Source organism: Harpia harpyja, chromosome 4 (genome assembly GCF_026419915.1).
Source record: "Harpia harpyja isolate bHarHar1 chromosome 4, bHarHar1 primary haplotype, whole genome shotgun sequence".
Classification (NCBI taxonomy): domain Eukaryota; kingdom Metazoa; phylum Chordata; class Aves; order Accipitriformes; family Accipitridae; genus Harpia; species Harpia harpyja.
In genome coordinates, this window is record NC_068943.1 from 15,749,569 (window position 1) to 15,761,805 (window position 12,237).

At 35.7% G+C, this 12,237-nt stretch overlaps 1 protein-coding gene across 8 annotated transcripts in view; it reads left to right on the forward strand.

Annotated features, from left to right (window-relative positions):
• Positions 1-12,237, forward strand: part of RBM26 (RNA binding motif protein 26) — a 58,110-nt gene that overhangs the window by 12,156 nt on the left and 33,717 nt on the right. For 4 of the 8 annotated variants that reach the window (XM_052785913.1, XM_052785921.1, XM_052785920.1 and 1 more), the window contains exons 2-9: positions 1,614-1,732; positions 2,292-2,428; positions 3,291-3,379; positions 3,987-4,225; positions 6,067-6,327; positions 8,922-9,161; positions 10,627-10,794; positions 11,146-11,286. In XM_052785913.1, coding sequence (XP_052641873.1) covers positions 1,614-1,732; positions 2,292-2,428; positions 3,291-3,379; positions 3,987-4,225; positions 6,067-6,327; positions 8,922-9,161; positions 10,627-10,794; positions 11,146-11,286 — 1,394 coding nt within the window. The remainder of the gene's footprint in view (positions 1-1,613; positions 1,733-2,291; positions 2,429-3,290; positions 3,380-3,986; positions 4,226-6,066; positions 6,328-8,921; positions 9,162-10,626; positions 10,795-11,145; positions 11,287-12,237) is intronic. The other 4 variants (XM_052785918.1, XM_052785919.1, XM_052785915.1 and 1 more) reach the window with 3 other exon arrangements.

The following is a 12,237-nucleotide window of genomic DNA, read 5'->3' on the forward strand; positions in this document are numbered from 1 at the left end:
TTAACTTCAGAGCACTCTGTGCTGGGTGCAGGCTATCCAGAAGATCTCCTGAGGATGGATGCTGACAGATCTGCTTCCTTTGCTTAGTGGATATGTTTGCACTGAGTATGTTGTTTGCTGTGCAGGAGATAGTTTATTTGGGAAGAGGAATTAGGTAGTGTGATATGGTGATGTTTCTTTTGCCTGGTGTCTAAAATACGTGTGATTTAAATGATCAACGTTCAGATTTACAATTAAGCTTCAGCATTGAAATTTCATTTGTTTTAATGTGGAAGAGGTTGGGAACTGCTGTTTTATTCCTCTGTTGTGACTAGTGGACTTCTGTGCTAGAACAGTATTTGTGTGATACTTGTATTCAGTGCAACTCCCTGACCACGGTTTAATTTTACTTATTTCTCAGTTATTTTTGCTAGAGAGAATGTACAGTTAGGATGCATCAGTGCAATTTTTTCCCCCCTTGTTGTAGTTCTTTAAAACACTAGTATTAACTCTGATCACCACCCAAACAAGCCAGCTGTCTGAATGACATGACCAGTGTGCACATGTTAAATCCTGCCTGGTTTTGCGGGGTCTGAGGTCTTCCTTTGGTTTATGCTAAATAGTGGGATTAAATCGTTTAAGAAGATGCCACTGTTCTGCCTGATAAACCAGTGTGGCACCATTAGTTACTGGCTTTGAATTATGAAGCGTGAAATGGTTATCTGCAGTATTCTCACTTGCTTTGGCGGGTTTTACTCTGTAACACCACTACAAAGTTCATTGTAGATTACTATTCGTAAAACATTATAATAAAATTGTATCAGTTATATTAAATAATGTTCTACTTGATGTGGATATACAGCTTACTCCATTCTAAGTTCTTTGTTGATGTGCACGAGACCATCAGCTTCTACGCTGAAGTGCTCCATACTTAATTTTAGATGGAATTTAGATGTCTAAAATGGATAATGATCCCCTAAACTTCCTTTCATTGTCTGTGGACCTCTTATGGGGATTTCTGTGATAATATTATATGACTGCTTTTTCCTTAAGCTTTTGAAATTAAGATTTTTCAGTTAATCTGCTTTTTATGGTGTTCAGATGTAGGTAGTAATAAGATTCTTTAAAAATATATTTAAGACTCTCTGAGAGTCTGAATTTTTTTATAGCATAGATCACTTCTGCTGTATCGCTGTATTCATTTGTAATTAGGTAGGCTGACTTTTCCCCATTAACAGTCACTCAGTATTACACTGAGAATTACTGATTTCATCATTGGGAAATTATGGAAATATTTGTTGTATTTGTAATTGTTTTTAACACTATTAGGCAGTTGAGGCTGTTTCATTCCAAATAGTTCATTCTAGTTTGCTATGAGGTGCTCCATGCAATACTGTTTGGAAATACTGTAGACACTTGCTTCTCTGGGGAAGAAAGGTGATACTTGGCAATCTTACATATCTGGACTCTGCCTTAGAAAATACCCCTGAGTGTTTTCCAGTTGCTTTGGTAGGAAACGTTTTGGTCCTCTATATGTATCGGTCATACCAGTTTCAGACATTAATTTCTGTAATTTAATTGCTTCTATTTTTTTTTACTATTTTGATTTTTTTTTTTAATTAATTTATTTGCAGATGTGATGCAGATCCATCTGCCCTAGCTAAATATGTTCTGGCTTTGGTAAAGAAGGATAAAAGTGAAAAGGAACTAAAGGCATTGTGTGTTGATCAGCTGGATGTATTTCTTCAGAAAGGTATGGACTTTGTCATAACAATTAAGCTTGAGTGAAAACTCTGTCTTGTTTAATTCATTCAAACAACCTTTTACCATAGAATCATGCATTTGTCTCTTTATTAGCTTTGTTACTTTGAAATAAGTAATTCAACTTTCCTGAAGTAATTTGTCTTAAAAAACAGGTATATAGCGCAATATGCATATATTAGGTATATGTTTTGTGTCTGTGATATTCCTGGAAGAAAAGTATGAATGTTAAGAGTTATTGCCAGAATTAGAAGTATTGGAGCTCTGCATATATTCCAGAAATATTCTTCCAGATGTTTTATTAAGAGACATTAAATAATTCAAGGATTGAAAACCTTTGTGAAACATTGTCATTATTGACATGTTTCTTGACTCTGTAAATGTCCTTTTAAAATATAAAATTAGCAGCAGAGTATTTAAAAAAATACTGTTTGTTGTTCTAACTTTTTGGTGAACACTGATTTTTTTTTTTTAAAATAATTTATTTATTTTTAAAGCAAATATTAACTGAAGTTTTGAATAATGGATATTTGTATACACTTTACTTTTAGAAACTCAGATATTTGTGGAAAAACTGTTTGATGCTGTGAATACAAAAAGCTATCTACCTCCACCGGAACAGCCATCGTCAGGAAGCCTGAAAGTAGAATTTTTTCAGCACCAAGAAAAAGAGGCAAAAAAAGAAGAGGTAGGCATTGATTTTATTTTAAATTTATGTCTTTTTTTTTCATTCCTGTAGTTCGATTATGTGGTTCAACTTCATCATGTTTATTTGTTTATTAATAATAGTCCCAAAACAGCATTAAAATATGTCAGAAGATTTGTGCTGCACAATTTTCCTAAACATAAGTGGGTGCTTCAAAGGTGAACCAAAGTGGTTCTGACTAGGCAAATGTAAATTAAGTTATTGAGTAGTGTAGGAGTTGCAGTACAACCTACATTAGTTCTTTGCTCAGGATTGCTGTTGTAATTATGCTGCCTTTTAATTCAGCATAAATCCAGGCTGCCATTCCAAATGGCAGTCCTCATTCCTCCAGCTGCTTGATCCAGATAACATCCTTATTCTGACACAAGTGTTTATGTTGTTCTTATGAGCCAGAAGAGTAGGTTTGTCCTTTTCAACAGCAGCCTAGGTTTGGCTGCATCAAAGTGTTTTAACTGTCATCTGAACCTGCTAATCTGCTGATGAAGAAAAGACCTTACTGTGTCAGTCGTTGAATATTCATGTCACTGAATAGATCTGTCGCTGCACCTCAGTATGGATTTTTGTCCACCTGTAGCAAAAGCAGATGTATTTTTAGTGCAGCACAATAAGTATTGCTTATTCTGCTTTATTTTCTCCCAACCTGTGCTTTGAATATTCCTAGAAATAGAAATCTTAATACATTATGAAGATTCTGTAATTGCATTAGATGCAAAAACATTGTTTCAGTTCAATGTTACTGCTGACTTTGCTCAGCATTTTGAGGTTTTTGTTTTTATTTGGTTGTGCAGAAGTCTCCATTATAGTGTACTCATGTTTTGATCTAATGTATATACTTTAAATTCAGATAGTTAAAGAGGAAGAGCGAGAGAAAAAGTTTTCTAGAAGATTAAATCACAGCCCTCCGCAATCAAGTTCTCGTTACAGAGATACCAGGTAATAAATTTTGCTTAACCTCTTGTATTATATCAGTAATCAAATGGATTTGGATTTTTATGGTGTTACTAAATTAAATATTTTCTTTCTGTATGGTCACCTAATAAGCCTAAAACCAAGACTTTTATTGCTTTTATGCATATGTAGTTAAATGATGAGTATAGAAGTGGTAGTGTAAACTGTCTCTGAGTTGTGCACAACTATCACATTTGAGTTTTATGATTAATTTTTATGTTGGATTTGTGGTTTATATTACAACACTTACTGTTCTCAGTATTGAGATTGAATTGTGATAATTTTAATTTAGAAGCCTTCCCTTCAGTAACTGTTACTTTTTTGGTGTTTCCAACTTGGAGAACGTGCAGTATTGGGCAGAAACAGAATCTTACATCCGTTTTAAAATCTTGTGGATGGTAAAAGTAGAATGCATAAACCAAATAAAGAATTTTAAAAGTCTTCTGAGAAGAAAGGAAGGGCCATGGTTAGATGCCATTTGTAGCTTTTCTCTAATTTTCCATTGCCATTTCTTGAGGTTTTTAATGGTATTTAAGGTTTTAAATGATGGCTTCATAATTCTTGTAATTAACTTACGAAATTACGTGTTTAGAAGCCGTGATGAAAGGAAAAAAGATGAACGTTCTCGGAAGAGGGATTATGACCGAAATCCTCCCAGAAGAGATTCCTATAGGGATCGATATAACAGAAGAAGAGGAAGGAGTCGGAGCTACAGCAGGAGTCGAAGTAGAAGTTGGAGCAAAGAGAGATTGCGGGACCGGGACCGAGACCGGAGCAGAAGCCGGAGCAGAACACGAAGCAGAGGTACCAACAGTTGGTCTCTAAAATACGGTGAATGTTGCCTACAAAATTTAGACACTAAACTTAAAACACTATGTTCAAAATGTACCAAAATTTCTTGTGTTTTTCTTGTTTCTTTGTTCAAATTTAGCTTGGTTTTCTGTGGAAATAAGGCCTATGTGATTATGTTTTCAGTGCGTGTTTCCCTCTTTCCCTCCATTCTTCTCTAATACCTTTGACTGTGTTGGCTACTTTTAAGCAATGTTGTAAGAGAGGCAGAAAAATCCGAGTTAATTGCATTTCATTAAGTTTTAGAAAACTCAGAATCTGGTTTGGGAAGATACAGAAATTAATACCCATCTATGGAGGTAGAACTGGCAGAAATTACCTGTTTGGCAGCAAACGACTTGTCAAGCAGAACAGTACAGCTCTGTTCTTTTTGTCTTGTCCCCTGCTTGGTGTCATAGGGAGGGGCTGAAATTATTACAGTAAATATTTGTATTTGTTTACATATCTGTAGGACTTAAGGCTTCAGTACAGTAGTTTTTCGAATTAAACTTCTTTAAAAACAAAGCTGTTTATTCAGCTAAAAAGAATGTGTTTTCCCCCAATAGTTGTTACTGATAAATTGGAAGAGAGCATTGAGAGTCATTTCATATCTTTACTCTGTCTTAGACTATGTAGAGGTAAAAATAGTCTGGTTTAAGTCTGTGTATTATTTTTCTTTCTGTAGAATGGGCCTTGGTAACTCAGCCTTAAAAGTAGAAATGCAGAGTTCCTGAAAATATGCGAGTGAGCAGATATTTTCCAAACAACTGATGAACGAGCAAGTTAAATAGCATGCAGCAGTTTAACTAAAAGATTACAATGTGATTAAATCTTAATTTAAGGATTATTTTACATAAACTGCAATGGTAATACCTTATGGACAATATGTTATAGTGAAATCTTTGTTTCTTTTTCTAAGCACATTAAGAAAAGCCTGTTTTACTGACACTTATCTGCCATTTTAAGACATTTTTATTAAAGTTCCTTTAATGTGGGGTTATTTGAGTCTACCAACTTACCTCATGACAGAACTCTGCTGTCTTCATCTGGATACTTACTGTTTATTTGATGGTAATATTGGAAAATTAAGAGGATAGTTTGTGTGTAATCAGAATAAAAGGTCACGTTACAGCTGTGTCTGTGCAGGAGTGCTCCACACCTGTCAAGCACTATTATGTCTCCAGTCATGACAAAGCTTTGCATGTGATAAATATATGCATTTGCATGCAGATAAAATGAAGATAAACAACATGAAGATATGACTACAAGTGTCTTGAAACGTTAAAGATGTGTAACTTTTATAGTGTTTTCAAGTCATGTTTACCTTTTTCTTGCCCATTGCTTCCCTTTATTCAGAGTAACATTCCATCTGAAGTTCTTAGAATATATGCATTACTACAGAAGATGTACTCTGCTTGAAGTTAAATAGGGTTTCTGCTTTACTGTGGGTATAGCTGTTATTAAAATATCTCAGTGGCTGACTATGTACTTTTAAGATAATTATTTTTCTGATTAAACCTTTGGAATGTAGAATCATGGAGTAGTTGAGGTTGGAAGAGACCTCTGAAGGTCCTGTAGTCCAACACCCCTTCTCAAAGCAGATAAACTGGAGCAGGTTGCTCAGGACCCTATCCAGTTGGGTTATAAATAACTCTGAGAGTGGAGACTCTACAGGTACTCTGGGCAACCTGTAGAACATTTCAATTATCTTTTTTATATTTTGAGTTGCACTGATGTGGAATAAAGATAAGATACTTACACAGGTTAGCGGCTGCTTCTGGTGAAAATGTGCAGAAGGAATCATCCAATAGAACTTTTTTTTTTTTTTTTTTTTTTTGTTACAGAAAGGGATTTAGGAAAGCCAAAATACGATATGGATAGAACAGATCCATTAGAGAACAATTATACTCCAGTTTCTTCTGTGACAAATATTTCGTCCGGCCACTACCCAGTCCCTACACTGAGCAGCACTATTACTGTTATTGCTCCTGCTCATCATGGAAATAACACTACTGAAAGCTGGTCGGAGTTCCATGAAGAGCAGCTGGACCACAACTCCTATGGAAGACCTCCGCTGCCAAAGAAACGCTGTAGAGATTATGATGGTAAGTCTGTATTTTTTTTAATTGCTTCCTGCAGCTATGATTGGCCCCTTTCTGAAAAGATTGCGGTAATTTTCCTTTCTTTTCCTTATCTTCTCTAATGCTGTGGTTTTTCTATTACACAATTCTTGAATGCAAATTTTATCCCACTTTTTATTAACTTAGCTTTTAGACAGCTTTCTTTATTAGTGTTTTTATAGTTTTTTTTAGCTACTAGAATTATTTTATATAGATGAAAATTAGTATATTTATATTAAAAAGTTATCCAAAAAGTCAAATTTTACCCAGGTTTTCTGTCTTATGTTCAAGCCAAATACTGTATTTGATAGTTTTGGCCATGATTAGCACCATACTGACCTCATAATTTTTTATTCCATCCTAAGAGATAATTTTTAACTAGAAAGGTCTAGAGCTGTAACTTCCCAGGCTTATGTTAACCCATTTTTTCCATGTAGGTGTTTCTTAAAATTGGGTGGGGTTTTGTGCTTATCTATGTCTTAAACATTTTGCATGTCTTGTGCCAAAATTCACACAAGAGGCTGCTGCAGTTGGCAGTGTTCTAGCTAAATTCAGCCAGTCATCCTGTTGGCTCAGAAGAGTTTAAACTCCCCCCTAAAGTTTTTTCTGAGTTGTTTTTTTGGGGGTTGGGGAGGAGGGGGGGGGGGTGTTGTTGTTGTATACCACAATGATGAGTTTAAGATCTAGGCTGGTTTACATTCAGAACTCTGATTGTAATAGAATTGTTCTTTAAGTAAAGAAAATGGGAGGCTGAGCTCTCAAGCATTGGCAGAGTTGTACTTGTGAAGAATAGCTTTGCCAGTATACGTCACAGTACTCTGGAACAAGTAGAGTTGTGAAAGTGTAGTTTTGTTTTGAAGTTTTCTAATGCATGCTGAGCTGCAGAACGTTCTGTCATGGTCTCCCACCACTACAGGTTTTTTAGAAAGGAACAAAACATGCAGGCTAGTATACTTTTGAAATAACATCTCCAGGCACGACACTGGGACTTTGTACCTTTAGCAGTCTGTCTTCTGTAGCAGCTTATTATTTCCAATTTCTGAGTATGAAGCAAACGGTAATATGTTGGAAATCTGTGATACAGTTGTCCTCAAATTTTTACTGGTGGCTTTTTTTTTTCCCCTACGTTTCTGACCGTTACTAAAATCTCTCAGTAGATGTCTCTTCCATTTGCTTTTCTCATGGGTGTTTGTGTCTTCTTCTAAATTTACAAGCTCATCTCTCTCTTCAGTGGATAGTTGCTTCCAACATACTGTTCTTCCAATCTGCACTTTCATATTTTCTACTTGACCCTCTGCAGAACTTCTGTTTTTCCATACAATTTCAATTTATATGTTTTTCTAACTCTTCCTGACGATGAGGTAATACAGACTGCTTTTCAGCATCATGTTTTGAGGAATTGTATACTCAGCTTTCTTACTATTTTACTGGAAGATGTTTTGAACTTTTCTCCCATATTGCACTGATTTGTATTGATTTTTTTTTTGTGGGGGCTGTTGCTAAACAGATAATCATAGAATCATAGAATGGTTTGGGTTGGAAGGGACCTTTAAAGATCATCTAGTCCAACCCTCTTGCAGCGAGCAGGGACATCTTCAACTAGATCAGGTTGCTCAGAGCCCTGTCCAACCTGACCTTGAATGTTGCCAGGGATGGGGCATCTACCACCTCTCTGGGCAACCTGTGCCAGTGGTTCACCACCGTCATTGTAAAAAAATTCTGCCTTATATCTAGTCTGACTCTACCCTCTTTTCATTTAAAACCATTACCCCTTGTCGTATCGCAGCAGGCCCTGCTAAAATGTTTGTCCCCGTCTTTCTCATAGGCCCCCTTTAAGTACTGAAATGCTGCAATAAGGTCTCCCCAGAGTCTTCTCTTCTCCAGGCTGAACAACCCCAACTCTATCAGCCTTTCCTCATAGGAGAGGTGTTCCATCTCTCTGATCATTTTGTGGCCCTCCTCTGGACCCACTCCAATGTTTTACTTGCATGTAAAAGAAAAGTGAATATATATTCATTTTTATTTATATGTGTGTATTTCATATTTAAATATATATGTATATATACACATGCAGAGTACATATATATGTAAATAACAACATTTTTTGCTCTTAAATAATTGCATTAAACTGTGGGAAAATATTCTAATTCTTTGTGAAATAATTGCAAAAGGGAAAAAGGAATTGGAGTGAATTTTCTCATGTTGGAATTTTATAATATTAACTTCTAACTTTAATAGGGATTTCTCAGTCCCAGTTTCTGCACTTTTTACTTAGAAACACTTCATTCTTTGCTTTCACAGTTTGTTACAATTCAGTGCAGAATTAAGTCTTCAAGAAAAAAAAAAAAAATCTAACTCCTGTGTTTACTCTGGTAGAATGTCGCTGCAATCTTCCTATGTGCTGACTGTTAAAATAAAGTTAGATGGTCAGTTTCATTTTCTGATGTAAATTTCTGCTGGTATGTGAAGCTCTTAATTTACAAACTGCTGCATTACACATAGAATATGTCATATTTACTCTGAATCAAACTACAGCTGTTGAATACTAACAACAATTCTTTTTGGTTTTGATGTTTCAGAAAAGGGTTTCTGTATGAGAGGAGACATGTGCCCTTTTGATCATGGAAGTGATCCAGTAGTGGTAGAAGATGTGAATCTTCCTGGCATTCTGCCTTTTCCAGCACAACCCCCTGTTGTCGAAGGACCACCTCCTCCTGGACTTCCTCCCCCTCCACCAATTCTGAGTCCTCCTCCTGTTAATCTTAGACCTCCAGTACCACCACCAGGCCCTTTACCACCTAGCCTTCCACCTGTAACAGGTAATTAAAAAAAGATTAAAACCCATTTTTGAGTAGAAGAGCCTGGATGTTACTTGGGTTGTATGCCGTGCAAAAAGCTGTTTTAAGAATGCCAACTATATTTAGAAAGTTGTACTATACTTTACTATGGCATAGCTTACCCCCAAATTATTGTTTTTTATGGTAATTGTTGCAAAGTTGATTGTTGTAAAATTTGCATGTTAAATGTGAATCTTGAATATGGAATAATATTTTAATTGTGTTTAAGCAAAAGCATGGCGTGGCAAAACTCAGTTCCTTGAGTTTTATATGAGTTGTCTGAAATCGACTACTGTTCGTGAAGAAGGGAAGACCCTGGAAACAGCAGATATTTGGCATTTCATTTGTAATAATAAAGTTAAAGAGAATTCATGACCACGTCAAATTTACACCTGAAAATGTCATTTGTGATTAATTTTGAAACTAAACTGTCAAAGTAACTAAGAAAAATTTTCCAGCTTGTTTACTCTTTCATTGGAAAGTTCTTTGACTCAAGCACTAAAAATTACATGGAGACTTGTGTGCTTGGCTCTCATTTATAAAATAGCAGTTTAGTATTCAGTTCCCTTGTGTTGTTCAAAAACTGTTATGTTAGTTTTATGTGATTCTCTCTTTTTTATTAACTTAGATGTCCCACGGTAAAATTATTCAAGAATAATTGATATTCGTTATTGCTTGGAAGTTTCTTGAACTGTTTTCATTTCCAGTTGATAGTATATTTAAGTGAGATCTTGCATGTATTTATTTCACTTAGTATAGAGAGCAACTGTATTGCTGGGGTGATCAGTTCTGCCTCACATGCTATGCCCGCATCTGTGTGGAAAGTCCAAATATGTGACTTTGTATTTTTTTCTAAAACCTGGTTTTGCCAACAATTAAATTGAATGTCAGGCTTGACTGCTCAGCTTTGAAAGTGTCACCTTACCTGTGGGGAAAAAAAAAGTCGAACTAACCAACCAACCAACAAAAAAAAACCCCTCACTTTTAAGAAGGATCCCTTTGAGTTTCCACCAGAGTTGTAGGTTTCTTCTTGGGTGTTTGGAAAAATAATTTCTGTCAAGTTAGTTATTGTCATCATAGAATATTTTTGTTATACACTATTAAAAAATAGAATTTTTTTCTTTGAGGGCGTTTTATAGAGCTTTAAAGATCTTCTATTGGTGAAGATAAATACTGTGTTAGCAATTAAATTTTGCTTATAGAAGGTGTTCAGAGAAATGTTGAACTATTGAAATGCTTTTCACTGTAATCTAAGTTCTGAGTCACTTGCTGATGGGGATGGTTTCATATGAATGAATGGTACAGCATCATGTCTGTATATATGCCCTCTCCCCCCTTTTTTTTAAATAGCCTTAAAAACATGTCAGATCAGTTTCGTTATGAGTTGGGTGTAATGTAAGTCTAGAGGATAATAAATGAATGCAGTGTTTTCCTTTGTTTTTGACAGGACCACCCCCTCCACTTCCCCCATTGCAGCCTGCTGGTATGGATGCCCCCCCAAACTCAGCAACTAGCTCAGTTCCTACTGTTGTTACAACGGGTATTCATCACCAGCCGCCTCCTGCTCCACCCTCTCTTTTTACAGCAGGTGTAGTACTGAGGCTTTGCCCACAAGGTTTGCTAAATAGAATAACATTGATTCATATTATACTGTACTTTTTAGAGATTATAATTTCATAGTTCGGGAGAATAAGTTTGTATCATTTAGGTAGCAACACTAGTTTAACACTTTTTTTCTAACTTGGTTCAGGACACAAGTAAAATTTGCATGTAAATGTGAATCTTGACTATGGAATAATATTTACATTGTGTTTAAGCAGAAAACTTGGCATGGCAGTTTTTTAGGATAGTTGTATAACAACTTATCCATTGTAACTGTATCTTGTAATTAAATGAAATACTGTATTTGAAACCTTAAGGGTTTTAACTGCAATTTATTTTAATGAGACAATTTCTTTCTTACCAGAAACGTACGACACAGATGGCTATAATCCAGAAGCTCCAAGTATAACAAATACTTCAAGACCTATGTATAGGCATAGAGTACACGCCCAAAGACCAAATTTGATAGGACTCACATCAGGTGATATGGATCTACCACCCAGAGGTAAGCTTTCAAAGTTATACTTATTTAGTTTAGCTCGTTTTCTTACATTAATGCAGATTGAGGCAGTTTTCAGAGAATGTAATACTGGGAAACATTGCATTTTTTAAAGTCTTCTGGAATTAAGAGAAGTTTAATTGAATAGGGAATTATGTTTGTAGCTTCTTTGTGTGTGCATTTTGACAGGTAAAATGAAATTTCTTGCTAGGGTATTGCACAGTTTACACTTGCCTGTAATAACTGATCACATTGTACATCTTCTATACACAAAAACGTTACTGTTTCTGTAACAGAATCTTAGGATGATTTTTGCTGTGGAGAGGAGGGAGTAATTTTTATCTGGTAGCAGACAGTTATGCATGAGTAATCTTAACCTCTTAGTTCCTGTGGCCCTGAGAAGAAGCAGCAGCATCTTCCCGAAGGATAAACCCAATTTTTTTAATGTGGTTTTGTTTACATTTGGATGTATTTGTATTTAATCTTTCTATGTTTCTGTTGGTGTATTTTCAGTGAGGAGTCCCCCAGTATGATTCCTGTTCTTCAGCAAGAGCCAGTCCTCTCCCACCCATCCCTAAATCTTGGTCCTAGGTGTTAGTGCTCTGGACTACTGTACATTTCCTACCATGAGCATTTTTGTGCGTGTCATCTAATATAATGGAGGTGTTAGCAGAAATTGTGTGAGCCTCAGAGTATTGTATGGGATATTGTGAATCAGTGAGTGCAGCCATCTTGAAGCAGATGCCTTCTGTCACACCTCTTTTGTTTTCCTTATATGTGATGTTACTGTGACAAAATGAAAGCTATTAGCTATTTTAATCTGTCATAGCATCTTTTGATAGTTAAAAAGTCCGTGACCAAGATTTGATTCAGTTTGAACAGGGACCGTAGTAATTTCAATATAAACAATTACGTTTTTCAGTGCAAATTCAATGTGAGCAGAATACCTTTGTACAG